General features: G+C 41.6%; 1 protein-coding gene across 1 annotated transcript in view; it reads right to left on the bottom strand.

Moving 5' to 3' along the window:
- The window catches only part of LOC116893526 (nesprin-1-like), a 136239-nt gene that overhangs the window by 23527 nt on the left and 92065 nt on the right, over window positions 1-20647 (bottom strand). The window contains 7 exon segments of the mRNA XM_032895251.1: window positions 2576-2734; window positions 9012-9167; window positions 11770-11895; window positions 15538-15560; window positions 15563-15731; window positions 17388-17622; window positions 20392-20486. Coding sequence (XP_032751142.1) covers window positions 2576-2734; window positions 9012-9167; window positions 11770-11895; window positions 15538-15560; window positions 15563-15731; window positions 17388-17622; window positions 20392-20486 — 963 coding nt within the window.

Below are 20647 nucleotides of genomic sequence, written 5' to 3'. Positions count from 1 at the left end.
TAAGAACATACTAGACACAGATAAAGACAGAATGAGCCAGAATGAGAAGGAACCAGGAGATTAGAACAGGTTGCCAATGTTAGTTTAAGGCCAAGCTGAGCAATTCACCAAATGCCAAGAGAGAAGCCAGATTGAATCAGCATGGAGAGACGTTCTGAGTCAGAACAGCTGAGTTGAACCAGCTCAGCTAGACCTCAGAAAGAACAAGAAAGGGTACACTTATTCAGCAGCAAGTCTCAGAGGTTGAAAACATTCTAGGACCAGATAAAATTGTACAGAGGCTGGAGGCTTCTAGGACTAGGCCTAGGTTAGCAGACAGAGGTAGTAAGTTTTCAGGTCAGCAATTATATAGGGTGGGTAAAAGATACTTCTACAAATGGGTTCAACCAAGATACCCTAGCTCATTGAGAAACAACTAACTTCAACCTCTGGCCTCCATAAACCCATACTCATACAGGTTCATACAGGTGTGTCACTCAAATGCAAAAACGCCCTCTAAACCACGTATTTAAGAAAAGGGGCCTGAAAGAAGACGGCAGGTGAGGCTCCATTCTACTTAAGGGTTGAGTGCCCTGGGCACGCTTAGGACTTCTAGACCCCGTCTACCCACCTTGCCGTGTTATTTCAACACACGGGAGTCCAAAAACCAAAACATTGAATGCCTTTATTTATATTTTAACATTTTATCACAAAATCGGGATGATTTCATTGAGAAATGTTGATTTCAACAGAACTATCCTAAGTTTTAAAATGCACTTCTAGTAAAACTGTCCTCTTGGGTTGTCATTTAAATTAAACTGCCTGTGTTGATGCCAATGGACAATAATAGTTGGCCTCTAGTAATCTGTCACTTTCTTTCCTTACACTGTCAAAAACACTGAGCTCCTCTTAATACTCAGCAATGCTTCACAATTCTAAGAAAGATGAGACAGGGATGGCCTTTTTAGTCTCATGACATTTTGTAGACAAACTAGTAGAATTAATATTTCAAAAAGTGTTACTTTTCTTCTTTACTCTGCAGCACAGGGGTTAAACCAAGACTTGTATATATGCTAAAGATGCACTTCACTATTAAGCTATGATCTCAGTACCACTCCCTACTCCCTCTTTGGTTTTACTCTTTATTATGAATAGGGCTTACTAAGTTGCCTGGGCTAGCCTTGCACTCGATTTGTAGCCCAGGAAGACCTTGCACATGAGATATTTCTGCCTCAGGCTGACAAGTAGCTAAGATGACAGGCCCAAACCACCAGGCTGACCTGCTCAAAGAGTATCTCTGATATCCTACCAAATACTACAATAAAGCCATCCACAGGAGCGACTAGACTTTTAGTAAATTATAAATTATAGCTGTATCTTATTCTAGAACATGGTTTTTCATTTCCAAAATAAACATTCAGAGTTTCATAGTAAAAAATCAATGAGAATATAAACACACCTAACCAAGAATTACTCTTTAGCAAATTCTATTATGGTAACGAGTACATTGGTCCTCCTCAGTGCAATATTCTTGAACACCTAGCAACCAGCAAAGCCCTACTGTTAGATGCAACGAACAAACCTGTATTGTCTTGGTCTAGAGGTAAGGATTTTTTATATCAAATAAGCAAATTGATTACTCATGAGATTTTCCATCTTTATATAGAAAACTAATAAAGTCATAAATGCTATGTGCTGGCTTTGGAGTTTATCTTTCCTCTGTATGTGTGTGCATTGAGTATGATAAATTTTCCTAATGATCGCTTGTGTGGCTTTTCAGAAGGAATAAAATCATCATCTCTGAGGTCCAGAAATAGGAACTGAATGTTGATGAGGAGTCAGACGCTGCTGTGGATGCAGGGTTGAGAGTAATGGACAAGACAGACAATGTCTATGTTCCAGGAGGTTTACAGCTCTCTGAGGATTTTCCTCCAGACAGATGGCAAACAGGTGAACATGAAAATCACACCATACATGTGCTAGTGAGAGACACTAACTGACAAGTTGACGTGATTATTTGCCCCCTAATGTAGAAACTTTACTGAAACCCACACAAATAATTTAAAATTATGAGTCAGTTTAGTGAGCCCTGCATAGATAGAAATATGTCCTGGATCAAAACAAGCCCACAAAATGACCTAAGAATGCACAGACCATTGAAATAACAGGAATCCAGGACTCCCAGGAAGGCCTGCATTCCTATTGAGGGCCTACAGAACATATTTTCTAGGGGAAATTTTCAGTTTAATTCCCCCTAAGAATTTCTCCTTTTGATTCCTCTGTAGTAATCTCTCTCTCTCTCTCTCTCTCTCTCTCTCTCTCTCTCTCTCTCTCTCTCTCTCAACCCACAGGGTCAAAATGAGAGAAAAAGTGGTTTGTGTAAATGATTCCTCTGGGACAAAGGGCTGAGTGTTCCTCACAAACTAAACCCACCCTGTAAATTCTGCCTTTCCACACAGGTCTGTTGTGGGTTACAAAGTTGAGGCTTCATACATAGGCCTCCTTGGGTGGGGAAATGATGGAAATAGGGTGCTAGGTTCAAAGCACAGGGAGAGCACTGGGAACAAGGTAGCCCAGGCTGCCTCACACTTCTCACCTTCTTGAGTTTTTCTATCATCTCTTCGATGAGGATGTCCCCATTCTGAGAGACTTTGCTCTCCATCTGGGTCAGCCACTCGCATAGCTCCTTGTTCTTTTCACTGAAGACAGCCCACTCGTTCAGGCGCTCGCTCACTTGCTGTCGTCTTAGGGAGACCTGGGAAGTTTAGAATAGGATGGTTACGAAAAGGGATAACAACTGGAGAGTGACTCATACCCTGAGGAGGAAAGAGTGAGCTGAAGTAGGCAAGACATGTGCATTCCTGTAGGCTACTGTTTCCTGAAATATAGGATTTGCTGAAACGAACAAAAACTCGAGCAAAAGAGACTGTAGAAAAGGCTCAGACCAATGGCTGCTCTTGTAGAGAGCCCAGGTTTGCCTCATATCCACATGATGGCTCACTACCCTCTGTAGCTCTAGTTCTGGGGATCTAATGCCCTTGGTTGGCCTCCACAGACACCAGGAACACATGTGGTATATTTCTATCCATTCAAGCAAACAGTCATTCATATAAAATACCAATAAATAAATGTTTAGATTTTTTTGTTTTGTCTTGTTTTTATAATACAAACGAAGAAGGACAGAATGGAATAGAGAGGAAATGTCAGTTGAGTCTCCAGTATCTGGAGAGTATGATGAGGGGTTTCTAAGAGCATCGGTAAACAGTAGATGATCCCTGGGGTTCAGCCTTGCCCTGACCATATTACCCCTACATATTTCCATGTATTATAATTTTTTCAATTCTTTCGTCTCTTTTTGTAAAATTTTACTTTTCGTTGTATAGTTTTTAGCTTTTAACCTTTTAAACATAACCAAAACTTCCCATTAAACTTGTACAGAACATGGGATATTTTTAAAAATGTAAATGAGTATGCAAGCTCTGTGTTCTGAGAGCTGGAATCACAGGTTGTGTCCTTTTTGTGACAATGCTTCTTTCATTGAGCATCGTTAAGCCACGTTAAACGACATATCCACAACTCACTCTTTCTGACTGCCGAGAGCCCCCCACCACACAGAGGCATGGTTCACATGCCCATTCATCTAATTGTGGACAATCCTGCTGATTCTAATCCTGATTCCTAGGAGCAGTGCGGCCACACAGGCTCGTGTGGAAGTGTCTCCACAGATAGAGGTATCCATTCCTTTAGGTATATCCCTAAGAGTACAATCACTGGTAGTGATCCTTTTGAGTTGTGAGATTATAGGCGTGAACCACCATACCTAACAATCTGTTTTAAAATGTATTTTAAATTAACCTTTTTAATATGGGAATAAAACTGTTTCAAAGATGCCCTATGCTTCTTGGTTACTGATTGGCTCTAACAGTGATTAAGTGGATAACACTTAAGTTCCCAGAGAACCTCATTTGCCCATGATCTTTTCTGAGATGAGTTGGGTATCAGGTAACACCTTTCACAAGACCAACCTCAGAGAGATGAGGTATCTGACAGGAGGCCGCCTAGCCTACCACAGCTTTTGAGAAACGTCCATCAGAAGTTCCCTCCTTTGAATTAATTATGCCTATTTAACAAAGTATTTCCCTGGGTTGAGTATCATGGCTGAGTGAACTGGGGTTACCCCATTTATGTAACTTCGTTTACCACTTGGTTTCCTTTCAGGCAGAATGATTCAGAGGAGATGAGTGGTGGTAGCTCATTTCAGGAGGGAGGGTGTTAATTGCGAGCATCAGCTAAAATGTTCTGTAGAGAAATCCCACCTCCTCTAAGCTCTCTCCAGACCATGTTATATAGCACGATCAGTAAGCACAGAGAGATTGGCTCTTCTGGAATACTAACACTGTGAATTCATCCATCAATCCTACTGCATCCTACAGGAGGTGGTGGCTGCAACTAAAACTTAGGTTCAATTGATACAGGCGGAAACTCTCAGGATCGGCGACTCTCATCTAAAGAAAAGAAACTCCCTCCTTAAGAGTTGGGCTGGGTTTGTCTCCCTCTAAGTGGCTTCCTCTGCATGTTGGCCACGAACCAACAAAAAAAAAAAAAAAAAAAAAAAAAAAAAAAAAGGCTGCTAGGGGCTCCTCCTTCACCAACATCCACAGAGAGGGTGGTCACAGGATAAAGGAAATTGACTATTTCCTTAAGAAGTTGGTGTGCCCAGAGTGAATTAGACAGTTTAAGCAATCAGCTATTGATCAGGGTTGGGAAAGCTGGAGTCTTTGATACAGGTTGCAATGTACAGTAGGAACGATCGCATGTCCAGAGGCAGCTGAGACTCTCGGCCAGTCTCCACTCCTCTGCCATGGAAAACAGAGCAAGTTACTCATCTTCTGTGAGCCTTCCTCTTCCTGTTCGACATTGCATCTTCTCCAAACACTAGTATTTAGCATTTGTAACAACCACCTTTCCTGTGTCAAGTGCTGTACTATGTCTACTCCAGGATGTGGTGTGTGGACAGGAAGACACAGGCAAGAAAAAACTTAGGAAGGGCTGTCAAATACCACAGGTTTGACAAGGCTCCAGGGTAGTTTGATTTTTTTTTCTCCTTAGCACTCATGTGTTCAGTGTTTCTAGGGAGCCGCTTGAATAAGCATCCTTCCTGTTTGCCTCACAACATGAAGATACTGCTCTCATTTGTTTACTGTGGATCTAGGACTGAAAAAAAAACCCTAAATATGTGGGCTGCAAGCATTGGGTGTAAGCCAGAGCCCAAAACTCTTTTGCAGAAATATAAATTCCTCAGAAGGGAGGCATTTGATGTTGTTTATAAACTGAATATCTAAGCTATATATAAGTGAACCATTTCTTTCTTTGGATTCAGTTGAAAACTGAAATTTACCAGCTCAGCACATAGTCACAGTTTCTTAAACGTACAGCCACTGTATTTTGCCTCCAGAGTGAGACAGCTGAACAGGAAGTACATTTTTTTCCTAACAGTATTTTTATCAAGACACTGTGGGTGTAAACAGGAACGTGTGCACACACATACACACACACATACACACACAAATGCATACAGTGCAGTTTATATATTTACATTACAGCTAGAATCACACATGGTCCTATATAACCAACAGAGGAAGAATAGCAATATAATCCACAACTGAGCTACAGCAGATCCCTGGGGCAGCTGAAAGCCTGTCCCTCTCTGCTTTGATTCTGATGCTCCAAAGCATCTACTCGAAGCTTCCTCAACTGTGTCTGTGGACCCGGTTATTCCTTACTTCACTTCAGCTGCTTCAAAAGGAGCCAAGCATGCTGTCTCCTTAGCTGGCATAACGCCATCTGTGTTCTGTTGAGTTTGTCGACTTTTATGAGGAGCCAAGCACAGGCTTGTTTTCCGTTGTGGTTTCACACTTGACAGAAGTTAGCCGGAAATGACAAACTCAAGACCTACTAAGGTCTCTCGGTCGCCCTCCTCCAGAATTATTACATCCTGGCACCTGGCCAGACCCAAAGCTACCTTCTCACACTGGTTTAAATAATCGAATGTAGACTGGACTTAAACAGGGAAATTATGTGTTAGTTTCATACTTCCTGCAAGAGCCTGGCAGAGGAAGATTCTAGAAGCACGTTCTATCTACTTCTTTTTCCCGTCTCAGTCTGCTCACAGGCACAGTGTATAAATCTCCTCGGAGCGTATCACGTGGCCATGCACCACGTTCAAGCTGTATTTTCAAACAGATATATCTAAGTCTAGTGGGCAAGCTTAGAACATATGAGTGTCTGACTTAATTAGTAATAATAATACTTCCATGGCACAATTACACAATTCACCCAAATGAGAAACCATCATATGGCCATCATTTTCTTCATCTCCAAAATGTGGTAATTCTGGCAATGTTTCCATCCTCATTGGAACCTAAGTATTAGGACACACACATAGGAGGACATGGCCCCCACTACTCCCCATAGACAAGCAACGCATAGCTGCTGTAGGCACTGGTTTGTCCAAAGAAATGGCCTTTGCATCTAAAAGCGTCAAAGTCTTTGGATCAACTACAACCAATCAGAAAACCAGACATCCTCCATGACGGCACATAACCAGGAGGAAACAGGAATGCACAGGACTCTGAAAACTGAGGCTCCATCATCGTCTAAAAAAACTTCACAGGATTGTGTGGGACGGGAAAGAAAATAGGTAAGAAAACCAGAAGAGAAGTAGTCCCTTCTCACCAGAAGAGGCTCATGGTCAAGGTCCCCAACAAGGCATGCTGGGAAGGTTCTGAGAATTGTGGATCTGAAGAGACATCTCTTGAAAGCCTTTGTGAGAAGTGAGTCTGGTCTGGTTTATTTCACTGAGTTACTGAAAACTATTAAGAGGGAATGTATTGTAGATGTCTCTCCTAGAGGATGATGAGTAGGGAGCAGGAGAGATAGCTTAGCAGTTAAAAGTACTTAAGACTCCCACAGAGGATCTAAGCTCTGGTCTCAGCACCCACAGGGCAGCTCAAGACTGTGCTTACTCCATTTCCTAGGATCTGATGGTCTTTTCTCCTTTGTGTGATGCTACATGTGCATGGTGGATGTACACACTCTGGCAGACATACATACATGTAAAATAACTACGTAAATAAATACATCAAAAAAGAGAAGACTGCTCACATAGTGTCAGTCTTCCTTCTGAAAGGAAGAAAAAGAAGGAGGGAGGGAAGGAAAGAAGGAAAGAAGGAAGGAAAAAGAAGTGAGCAGGCTCATAGAGGTAAATGTGGTCATAATTTTTCATTATTAGTACCCACCAAATGCCTTTTGTTTATATCATAAGGACTGTATGTTATAACATGGTTATTGTGGTAATGTCTACATGGTTAAGGGCTCAGAAAATAATCTGTGTGATGATTCACTCTCTATGAACAACCCTGTATAGGCTCCTCCTTGTGTACACTGAGAACACAGCATTCCACGAGAAGTGGCCACTTTCATGTTTGTTAACATGTTGGTAAGGGGTACATTTTGGATGCCCCTTTTTGCAAGGAAAAATCCACAGGGGATTGCTGAAACATCATTCTAAGCAGGCGAGTGAATATTCCTTTGGTCTATGATGTGAGCAAAGTCTGGGTTTAGAATAAGTATTTGGAGGAAAAATGTCAAGGAACACATTTGTTCTTAATATCAAATAAGCCATAAGGGAAGGCCTCTCAAACTCTGTTGGAAGGTTCTGGAAGCAGGAAGATAAGGGTTCATATGCCAGGTCAACTGGGAAGGAGAACTAGAAAAGAGATAGCAGGCAGAGTGGTTGCCACAAGAGTGAAGAAATATGGATTTGGGTGGGCATAGAGTCCCCCTTTCTTCAGTCAATTCCCCTGCCTTCTAACACCCACATCTCTCCAGCCTACCTTCTGCTTCAACCTTATCAATGACATATGTGTTATCTGTATATTAATCTACCCTCCACTCCCCAACTAAGCACTTAAATTTATACATTCCAAGCATTTTCCCTAGCCAGTCCATACATAAAGACACATTGCTTTTATCTGTTCATATAGACTTTTCTTCATAACTATATAGAACTTTCTGAAATGACTTTACTTTCAGTGCAATAAAAAAAATCAGTGGCACAAATATCTATTACAGCCTATATTCATAATAATTGCCATGACCACTGAACAAATGTGTGTTACAGCCTGCAGTGTGCCAGGCAAGGTACTCAGGGTGTGTTACAGTCTACAGTGTGTCAGACAAAGTACTCAGGGTGTGTTGTGACCTTCTCTGTGTGTCAGGCATGGAACTCAGGGTGTGTTACAGCCTGCAGTGTGTCAGGCATGGAACTCAGGGTGTATTACAGCCTGCAGTGTGGCAGGCATGGAACTCAGGGTGTGTTACAGCCTGCAGTGTGGCAGGCATGGTACTCAGGATGCATCCCTAAAAAGCAAGGCATACAGCCTTCTGTGAGCACAGACACAGGCTCTTAGGCAGCCAGCAGTCTTCACTGCAAACCTTTACTTGATGCTTTTTTGCTCATAATGATTTCCTGTTGCCTTTGTATCAGTCTTTCCCATTCAAAGCCTGTTATAATCATGTTTAGCACCATATACACAGAGAAAGGCATTTAATAAATGATGTAAACCTAATAATTCCTTACACCCATGAATTACTAAAGAATGACTATACTCTTCCACAAATAAAACTATCTCCAGAACTGTAACTAAAACCAAAAACAATATTTCCTCCATGTTTAAAATGCAGAACATAGTACCATTACCTTTCCAGCTAAAAGCTCACACCTAGAAGGTACACAGCAGTCTGTGCCAGCCAGCGAAGCAAAAAGAAAAGCTTCAGTACGATGAATTCATGTATAATGTGATGATACAGCTATCCTTATTCTACAATATTCTGGCAATAGCCATAGGTTCCTCTGCTTATCCATGAGTCACAGGGTGGGTCCAGGTATGGATCAAGCCTGTCTGGCATCATGGAGCACCTCCAGCCTTCCCATCATGAGGAGCTACTTCCTCATTCAGACCTCAGCTTACCTGGTGACAAAGCTCTTCCCACTGTCTTTGCAGAAGCTCCACACGTTCCCTCAGGATGGAGATGTCCTCGGCACTGAGATGGACAGCCAGGGCCTCCCGCAGCAGCACTAGCTCTGCCAGGTCATCTGTCCACCTCCCAACTGCATTTTCCAGTTCCTAAAGTAAGACAAGCATTCATGAACCCCCACGCCATCTACCTTCAACCCTCGAGGGGGTTTTGGTGACCCCATCTCACTGGTATTCCCTTTCTACAAACTCTTTCCGAACACCACACTTGAGCTCCTCATTTGCATCCTACATAACATGAAAGCCCGCCATGTTCCTCTGATAAAATACCATGAGTCCCTGCCGAGCCTTTCCACCACATCCCTGGGCTTCCCAGGATGGTGGAGTTTGTTGTTTGTTGTTTTGTTTTCCAAATCCAGGTTTGTCAGTTTCATGGCTGTCTTTATTCTAAACATGTATCATCCTACAACCCTGAGACCACGAATACGCCTAAACTGATTACCAATCCACCCACTGGTTTTGTCCTATTCCTGATCACACTAATGAACTATTTAAAAGTTTTCTAACTTGACCTTTAAATGCTGAGTTGACCTCTTCTGTGACATATCCTTACCATGGAATATCAATTTGTCAGCTTCTCCTGTATTCAAAATAATTCACTAAGTACACATTCTGTAGGATCAGAGATTGATTGAAGTTATTGGTTATGGACCTGTTCTTGGGGGTATTATTTAAAGAAACTCAATGGGAACGAGTGGAGTTTCCTGTCATGTTTTGACAAGTGACCAGTTCTGTAATTTGTGTCATTCTCGCTCCCTGACAGCCGTTGTTTTCAGATTCCAGGTCGTTTAGTGCATGAATGGAGAATTTCATACCATTTTTTCTCTGCCTTTCTTGTCTCTCCACACCAGAGACAAGTTTCTAAAGGCGAGAGTAATTAACAGGACTATCTTCGGCTAACTTTCCAGGCAATTTCAGCAAACAAGGTTTTAGCCTGAAATTTTCGGGTAATTGCTTTGTTTTGCTGCTGAGGGTGATTTGGGAGAGAACATAATGGTGCTGTATGGAAAGACATTCTCCCAATCTCCAAACTCAAAAGCAGGATGCTTGTCCAAGTGTTTGGGGAAATGACAATGGGGTCTCAAAATAAGAATAACTGGCCAAAAGACCAAACTATCTGGGTTAATAAATATGCAGCATCTTGTCTGTACCTTTAGCCAGATTAAATTGCTATGCGAGTGTAAGGACCTTACTGTTGTATATCTAGCAAGCCCAAGCTTCCTCGCAACTCAGATATCACATTTGGCAATTGCCTATAATCCCAGAATTACTCTAAAGGCTGGGCCATGGGGATTCTATGAGTTTGAGGGCAGTCTGGATCCAACAGTAACAAAAACAAAACACACACACACACACACACACACACACACACACACACTCTTGCATGCACAAATAACACTACCATTCAAATCCAAGCCCTCTGGTTTACACTCTGCACATTAGCTAAGGCAGTGTGGCTAAAATACAGTCTCTAAATTTAGACAAATCTGTCAGTTATTAATCTGAAACATTAATGTTATTCTAGAATCTTCCATATTCTCAGCTGGCATATTCCATATGATCCCACGGGCTTGTGTCATGCCATATGAGATACAACTGGCATAAGGGATGTGGGGAGGTGACCTGGTACCCATGCCCATGCTGCCAGATGGTTCATTTAATAAATTAACAACACGAGTTTAAAACCAACTCCTTTCAATGTTCCTAGCCTTTACATAGCATTCTTCTGGGGCAGAGACTTGTTACATCTCCCAGTCTTGAACTCAGAGTCTTCCTGCCTTAGATTCTCAAATGCCACCACACTAGTCAACCTTCGCATGCATCTTAGTGCAATCTACGGAGATGTATATTTCATTCATCATCTTCAGGGCACTGTGTATCACCTTTAATTTTCCTAATGCTGCTTGTTTTCAACTTTCAAAGAGTATCTTTCGTAACTTTTTAGCCAGGAGTATCAGACGGCAGTGATGTTAAGAATGACTGTGGAAACACAGGGAAAGAAAAGGATTTGTGAAGGCGCTTTCGATGCTACCAGCATATTACTCAGCCGGGAAGTGCTGCTCAGGCGGTCCGCCTGGCTGCACAGGTGTGCACTGACTCAATCTTACAGCCACTAAATCATGCTGGTCTCCGTGACATTGTTGTCCAGGGAGTGTCTGTGTTTCGGCTGATTGCTTCCCAGTACGATTAGAGGCGGTGATCATAATTAAGATTAGAAGTGGTGATCACAGTTCTTAAGTGGCTCAACCCTGAAGGATTTAAGGATTGGGTGACTTCTTGCTTTGATAGAGATCAGGTTTTTTTTTTTTTTTTTTTTTTTTTGCTTCCTGTATGAGGGATATAGCAGGTAAGGTATGTTCCTCTGCCACAGTCTGCAGATTTTTCAAGGTACCAACCCTGTCCTTCTTCCTATAAAATAGACTTTTATTAGAATGATTCGCCAATGGGGGTGTTTCTTGACTCAGCTTTTAAATATCTTTTATGCTGTGTCTTAAACTTTTCATTTGCTTCCTCGAAGTAATCCACAAACTGCAGCTGCATTAAATCAGCAAAGGAAGTTTCATCACAGTGTGGGGTACCCTAATGGGCTCCCCCAGGACCTCATCTGCCTCGGGAGTCTCCCCGAGATATGACCTCACAGGCAGAAGTACGTGGATAAGGCAATGCGGACAGTCTCTGTCTAGTCACGTACCTTGCACCGCATCTGCTCCGCGTGGAGTTCCTCATGGTGGTCAGGTAGAGGCTGAGATAGCCTCTTCTTGAACGTGCGGAGCTTCTCCAGAGAATCGGCTATCCCTTTCTCACACTTTTCCCAGTCCTGTCATTGGAGGAGAAATAAATTGTATACTTTTTTTGCGAGAAATTACAAAAATATAAAATAAAAATAAAGAAAACAAATATTCTTTTTAATTGCCAGGGATGTAATTACAACACGGAATTGTGGGAAGGCATGTTCATGCTCACTGCCATTTTGAACCTTTGTCATCGTAAGAGCTCAGTTCAACTTGATTCTGTTACTCATCAGCTGTTTGTGTCTAAGAAGCATTTTTCCCTGAGAAAATGGAAGTAAATTCTATAGCTGTTGAAGAGCTTGTGTAAGCAATGTCTATCAGGGCACTAAGCAAGCACAGTGTCCAAAGAACTTTTAACTTCGGATACTTGGACATGGTATTTATGCATGGAGTCTGGATCAAATACCAAACAGAGTGGGAAAATCCTCTAGTTCTCTCTCTCTCCTAATTCACACATGAGTGCACTGAGTATCTACATGCTCCCAAATGTACCATGGCTGTGTGTAACAAGATGAGACAAAATGAATTGTTTTAGAATCTGAACAAGTGGGAGTAAGAAAAAGACAGAATGCAAAAATGATATAACCTCAACTCTGATTCACTCCATACATAGATATGAGCCACCCACATGTGAGGTACTGTGGAGGTGCAAACACACGAGAACCACAGGCGTCACAAACACGGTGTCTGTCTGGCTTTACCTGGCTCGGGCTGAAATGTGTCTGGGAGAATTAAGTGTTAGCACAGAAACACCCAGTCACTGAGACCTGGAAGAAATATCTGTCTGGTGACACATGCTGTGACATTAGCACAGGATATGTGGCAGAGAGTGGCAGCCTGGAGTGTGCTGGATCCCTGAGTGAAGACAAGGAAAATTATGCCTGGTGCCTGCCAATTTGGAAATGTGACACACCAAATTGGTAACAAGGGCTACGTTTTGGGAACGGCAAACTCAGGATGGTGGTTCAAGGAAGATTTCAATGTTCCTGTTACCATAGCTAACTACCTCAAGTTTTTAATGGCACATTTACTTACTGTCCAATTTTTAAATATATATATATATATATATATATATATATATATATATATATATATAGGAATGTGAGAGGAACCACACCGAATGTTGATTTTTTTCTTACAGAGCATTACTTGTAAGTTAACTTCCATCAGGTACGTTAGTGAGTGCCAGATAGCATTGAGTTAAATAAATACCCTGTTTTGTCTAATTCTCCCATATTGGTTGTGTTGTCCATTCTTGACCACCATGGTCCCAGTACCCCCCTCAGACCAGCCTCCCAGAGGTCATTCTCCACCTAATGCCCTACAGAACTCTAAAGACAATTAGTTTAACAGCTAGAATTACCAAGAACAACACGGTACCTAAACCTGCTTCCCCTTGCTTTCCCTTAGCTCCTTTTGTCACCTGGGCTATCGTGCTTCAGCCCTCCCTACTTCCCGCCCTGACATTAGCAATCCATAGGTAATATTACTCCAGACGCTTTAGAAAAAATAAAATTCGCAAGCTTAAACTTAGTGTCTTTTGTTACGTGGGAGTTTGAAGGCAGGTTCTCATTTCACTTGAAACTTCCCTCCTGGAACCCCAGAGCAGCACAGTACACCTCCTTCTCTCTAGTTAGTACCAACAGGGGAACCCTGCAAACCAAACTATGAATGCTTTTGTCTATGAGGCTCAACTCCCCTTCGTCTTACAACATTCTGTGATCCTTTTGCTTGCCAATGCTCAGTAGAAATGATTTGTAAGCAAATAATCCCCCTCTGCTTTGACTTAACATTTTCAGTTAACCCAGCACATGCCCTGAAGCTGTCAATGTACAGCCGGTGCCTGCTCACAGATCCAACACCGAGGAAGTCATGCCTAAGGGCAAAATTGACATTAGAGAGCAGGCAAAAACATGGCTATTTTGGGAATGCATACTCAGAGCATTAGGCTAACAGCTAAAGACAGAGAATTATTATTACATTGGTGTAAAGATACATTAAAATAAGGTTGGGCAAACATGACACACGAGGCTTCCTTAGGCAAACAGAATGTAATGTATGATTCAAAGTTATATAAAAAAATCTTGACAAGAAAAGAATAGGGACTCTCCTCTCCAACACTGACTTGGATGGCGAAGCTAGCACTGAGCCTTTCTTTCTGCATCAGTGATAAGGAACTAGCTTCATGTCCTGTTCTGCAAGCCGTCCATCAGACGTGTTTTATACACGAACTGGAAGCGGAGACAAACAAACCCAGTGACTCAGACTCCATGCATTCTTATGCCTTGGGACTCTCTCCAAAATCCACATCATGAATTAATATATATATATGATTACCACAGTCTCACCAGAGTGATTTACAGTGCTTTAAATCCTTGTCTGACACCAGGATGACGACAAATGACTCAGGCATATTATGTTACCAGTGAATTGTTCTGTAAGCAAATAGTGGTACTTAATGCATGCTCAGTGGCATTCTTGATCTACTGTTTCCTATTCAGAAGGTCGTATATATATATTGCATAAGATTCCCAATGTGAACCCGATGACTGTGAATATTTGAAACAATAAAAAAAAAAATCTACTCAATTACTGTGAGTTATCTCCCTCCATTTAAAAAGATGGCACACCTTTGGTGATTTCAGTATATATAAAATGAGGGGCTGGGCATTTAGCTCAGTGGTAGAGCTCTTGCCTAGCAAGCACAAGGCCCTGGGTTCGGTCCCCAGCTCTGAAAAAAAGGAAAAAAAATTATATATATATATATATATAATATATATATATATATATATATATAGAGAGAGAGAGAGAGACATTTTGGGGGTACAATATTTTAAGGGTTCATGACATCAATAATGGCAACTACTGCCATTCAAGTGTCCGCGACTTCCTGGCATTCTTTTGACAAATCCTCACAATAGTCATATAGATGAGGTACAATTATACCCATTCTTAAAAGGAAAGTGCTATATGGTTTTCAGTGTGGCCTTATCTGAATTTAGAACACTTTTTTCCATTTTTATAAGCACATAGTAATTATATAAAATCATGAGTTTCCTCATGAATTGTTCATATATTTACAACTACTGGACTAAGGACAAATTATAAATACTTTGGACATGAGAGACAGACGCTTATTAGAGGCCATGTGGATGAATCTCAATGTCCTTGGGTTCTCTCTGCCTGTGGCCAACGAAAGGACCTGAGATGCCTCTTGGAGACTTCCAGCCAATGGCAGCCTGCTTAGATAAACCAAGACAAATGAAGAGACTCATTCTGGGTTAGCTTCTTCCCCAGCTATAAAATATGAGATATCAATCTTTAAAACCATTCTAAGCGTCTACAATTTAAGGAATGGGATCTGCTCTTTGAGTTTCTGCCAGCTCTCTAAGGCTGTCACTTGCTTCAAGGCATTACATTGGCCATTAATCAGAATTAATCACCTGGACAGCCTTATTAGAGTTTAAATTACTGTTAGGGGTTTTCCTGAAAGAGGAAGTGCTGAAAACTGGGAAACTTTTCCAGTTCGTGCAAGATAGGACAGAGTCTTCAGTAACAGAGGAGACGCACTGGAGGGCGGTGCTGGGGGATCTGTCACACTGTGCTTCTCCGAGAAACAGTGGGAGGAAACAGCACAGCTCCTGTGAGGGGACCCTAACTGGACTTACTTTCAACAGAAATGCCAGCTTTTCTTCTGCTCCTCCAGATGCGTGCTGGCCGACTTCCACTTCTCTTGGATGTCTGTGAGCTCAGCCTGCAAGGCCGCCTCGGCGCCACTGTCAGCAGAGAGCAGGAGCTGCTTGCCAGCCTCCACTGTCAGGATGTAGCTCCCTTGTTGGCGCAGGAACACCTTCTCTTTGAACTGAAAGGGACCACAGCCTTTTAGTGTTTACTCCTCTCTTCGACAGTTCCCCCATTATAAGCACATTTAGATAACCGTATGCAGTAGCCTGCAGCACACTTCACATGCTTGCATCCAACAAGAACATCTTAAATGACCCAAGTGGAAATGAAGGGGAAGTAGAATCTTGACATAATATGAACTCTGCTTATAAGACAAATGCCCAGAGATTAGAGGGTAGTATCCGTCTCAGCATGCATGCACACAGTAGGTCTCTCAAAGTGGTCAAGGCTCTTTGAGTCTTGAAAGACAGTACTAGGATGAGATGAGTATGACCAGGAGAAGGAGAAGGGATGTCTTCCTGAGCAGGTGGGAGGAGGGATGCATTGACCATATAAGATGAACGTTTTTCAGAAAATACAATGCACTTTTCCATGGCTGGAGTATGAAGTGCATGTCTCAGAATGGTATTGACAGCTTGCAAGGCAGTTTTTACATGTTATTTTATTTTATGCATGTGAACACCTTGAATGCATGTATCTCTGTACACTGGGTGCATACAGTGCCTGAGGAGACTAGAAGAGGGTGTCAAATGCCCTGGAACCAATGTTACAGGTGGTAGTGGCTGCTGTGTCGGTGCTGGAAATCAAACAGATTCAAACTTGGGTTCTTCAGAAGAGCAGTCAATGTTCCTATCTGCTGACCCATCTCTCTATTATACCTTTTATTACCCATACAGTGTGTTATGTAGCTCATTCTGACCTTGAACTTGTGATCATCTTGTCTTAGCATCCTAAGTATTGGCATTATAGAACTATGCTGCCACACCTAGGGATTTGGCTTTCCCACCATTAGAGTAGAGGAGCAATGTGTTTGATTATAGCAAAACTATTCACTGAATGGGTAAAACATGCAATGAAGAAGGCCCACACTATATGATGAGACAGGATAGGCTGCTGTCTATCTAGGCAGAACTCTTGAGGTAGTAGCCTCAGGGATACGCATTCAAAACAGACCTAGTACAGGGAGTGGGGGGCAGTGAAGAAGATAACTGTGCAGATCACCATTATCCTTGAGATCCTAGATCAATAGGTCAGAAAGTGGCTAGAGCCTTTCCTAATCTCCTGAAATGTGGAGAGAGTCTGGTCCAGAGGTCACTGGCTCTATGCACACAGGTTCAAGTCTTAAAGGTGGTTGCATATTTGAATCACAACCTTAGGAACCGAGCATGGACAGAAGATCCAGTTTGCCCCTTCCCTATTGGGAGTGGGTAATTGATGCTATATGATTTTTCTTGGGGAAACTGAGAGGAAGAAGCGTCGGAGGAGTCCTTTAGAGAAAGAAAGGCCACAAACATAGGTAGACAGGCTAACTGTGCTGGGAGGGACCAGGTTATGTGATTAAATCTCCCTAACCAACACCAAGTTGTCTTTCCACCCAAGCTGGGCTGCAAGGAACTGCTCTGGTACAAAGGAGAGGGATCTTTGGCATGGCTTCAAACTGCGCTATTCTCTTTCTTTCCATGGGAGCTCTGTAATGCAATCACTTTGTATATTTCAGTTGAACTTTGAGAATGACTGTTCTGATTTTCAGGCCCCTTCAGAGTCCAGGTTTATCACCAAGACCAAGGTCAGACACAGTGGACACAGTGGGCATGCGGAGGTGCTCGCACCTTACCTGCACTTCATCAAAGAGTGTCCTCACTTGTTGCAGTGGTACTGGGATGCTTCCAAGACCACTCAGGGGCAGATGAGACGCCTCAACCAACCATTTACGGAGCTTCTCTGCCATTTCTCTATAGCGTTGCCACTGGCGAATCTGGCTGTCGATGATACCTCTTCTCTGCTGGGCCCTGCGAATCACTCCTTGCCATTGGTTACTGAGGAGTGTCAACTTCAGGCTGAACTCCTCCCTGGAGAAGAAATAATTAGATCGGGGAGGGGACATATAACCCATAGTCTTGGGTAGAGTCACAGGATCAGCCAGTATACATTTTCCATAAATGATATGCCCTGAGAAAAATGATCTATGACAAACGACTTCAAATTAGCTGTGGTCTGTTTGCTGGGTTGAAAGTAATCAAGTTAGACTGCCAGTCAACAAGTGGTGAGTGTTTTCGTATCTCAGAACAGATAAAAAAGCAAATCTGTGGCAATTATCATGTACTCTTTCCTTAAGTATGTATGTGTGTGGCAGTGACAGTCTCTTGTGCCTTACAACAGGAAAGCACATGACAAGGAACCTGCCCACAAACTCCCTCCCCAGCTAGAATCATATGCCATTTTGGAAAATCAAAATCAACCCACTTAAATTACACTACATTAAAATTTTTGCTTTTTCTTTAAAAAATGTACTTCATAAACATTCTTAAATTCTTCTACAAGTGATAACTCCAATCTCAAGCAAATTATTATGAGAAATTGTCATTGTCCCTTTCACATTTTAGGTAAACTTTTCCTTTTTCTCTTGTTTTTTTTTTTTTTTAGAAAAATTAACTTTAGTCAACACAATATGTATGAAGGCTGTTTAGACACTTAGAGTAAATTTAACTTGAACCTTCTCCAATTCTAGCTGAAGTACTACAGATGTTTGAACACATTCTTCCTTTTATCCATCCTAAAAAATATTGGCATTGTTTATGAAGTTTTATTTACTATGAAAATTGTAGCACAGACGTGACTTTCAATAAGCATCAAATGGGATGAGTTTCCTGGTAGATTTTAGGGTCAATCACAAATGTAACATCTCCTTATCCTTCTTCTAACACCTGTACCATGCTCTCTGGAATTGATTACCACTCTAGAGCTCTACACCAGATAGGTGACTTCTATTACTAATACATCCTATTGCTTGAGATGGTTGTTTGAATTTACAACCACAGGTTCTATCTTCTAAAAAAAATTGAATAGCTGAACTGGAAGCAAACAGTAAACGTCTACTAGTTCTACAGTAAACGTCAACTAATCACTATAAAACAGTAAAAGTACTGGGTAAAAAACCACCCAAAGAATCTCTTACGCTCCATTTAAAAATGAGTTCCTTAGGGCAACTGACAGATTCTGATGATCATGTTTGCTTGTGAACTGAAATTCTGCTCTGTGTCACACAGGCACGTACCATAGTAGAGTCTGTCACAGTAGGATCCAAGCGCAGGCAGCTAGTCTCATGACATGTCCTTTAAAGGACATGTCACCTCAGAAAATGTGTGACCCCCCAAAGTCCTGATAATAGCAGGTCCCGAGAATTACCGAGACATCAGTATTAAAATCGGGACCTCTGTCTTTACTATGTAAACAGTCCCGACCCACCTGCCCTTGCCGATCTACTGAAAAGGACTCTTCCCAGTACTACAGCTGAAGTTTTAAAAACAAAACCCCGTATGCTGACTTTTATAACCTAAGTCCTTGTTGTCTGGAACCTTCCCGGTACCCATAGACTTGGATCCAATTTGTCTGTTTTTCACTAGCAACTCTCAAAATTCTTTATTTAGTTCCAACTCTCCCATTTTCATCTCTTTTGTGGTGTTTTTTTTAATCTCCTAAATGTTAGCATTTAAATTTTAATAGATGTTGGCTGGAATGGGAATTTCAAACTTTATTTTACTTAATGACTTCAACGTTTATAATACTACTAAAGAGCTGGCTACAGGATGAGAAAGCAAAAGATAAAAAAGGTAATTACACTCGAATTTGGTTTATTCAGAGAGTCTTAAATTCCCAGTAATGGTCACATTTGAGGTTGGCTTGCTTAGAATAGAGGAAGTACAGCATCACGCATTATTGTTCCAATCCTAGCCGTACAAATCTGTCATGAACTTTGTAGGAAATTACCACTGGAGGCTGAAATTGCTTTTAGAATACTAATCATAAAAATGATTTATTTCCTAATGATTTAAAAACACACTGTTAATTATAATCACAACTACTGGTCCCAGGTATGAGAAACGTATACATAGATACTAAAGTCAATTCCCCAAATATAAACATGGAAAGTAGATTACGGGAGTGCCATTCCTAGGATAATTGATGAGGCTGTCATCTCACATGTTGGGAGAGAAGCTAGAATTTCACATCTACGTTTTAAATAACGAGTTAGTTTGTTGGGATGTGGAAAGAAGATTTCACATTTAACACAGTATGGCTTAAGGTGGCAAACAATCTTCCCACACAGAAGTATGGCCTAGGGAAATAAGGCCACAGAGCCCTCTTAACATCAGACCTGGTCTTGCTCCCATTTACTTATGTGACCTTGCTCAAAACAGTTCCCATGTGCGTCTGGAGTTTTCTACCTCTCAGTCAGAGTCAGACGAGTGATACCTCTGCTCCTTTTAGGGATAAAATTTTAGTAAGAGCAGGGAGATATTAGTAGCCACTGTTCACTGACCATCGCTGCAATCCATTCTGATCTATTCACTAACTCCAGTCCCTACTGACTAGCGAAGGTTGGCTAGGTGATTTCCAATTACCCTACGTCCTTCATATCATATAATAGCATCCTCTGCAAAGATTCAATGCTCACTCATTTCAGAGACTCAGATAAGCCTTTCCTCCAATTACCGAGGCCCTGTGATGATACAATTGCCTTAGGAAGATTGGATATATGCCCTCTAATCTCTCATTAAAAAGAAAATGACTAATTTACTGGAGAAACTTTCTTCATAATAATTTATCAAAGATCCTACCTGTCATCAACTTGACCTTGTTCTAGAAGATTCTGCCCATCAACGATGATGGAGTGTAGGATCTGCTGGCGGCTGAACATCTCGGCTTGAAAAAGCTGTAATTTGAAAAAGAGGGATATACTTCAAAGTCCCTAATTTTTTTTTCTGATAACGTACCACACAGTTTGTTTTTAGCAGGGCTATCAAAAACATATTCTGTCCCATCTGCAGTGTGGGAGTAATTTTTTTTAATTACCAATTAGGATAAACTTAAAGT

This window comes from Rattus rattus, chromosome 2 (assembly GCF_011064425.1).
Source record: "Rattus rattus isolate New Zealand chromosome 2, Rrattus_CSIRO_v1, whole genome shotgun sequence".
Lineage (NCBI taxonomy): Eukaryota > Metazoa > Chordata > Mammalia > Rodentia > Muridae > Rattus > Rattus rattus.
The sequence above is the reverse complement of the archived record's forward strand: the minus strand, read 5'-3'. Positions and strand labels throughout refer to the sequence as shown.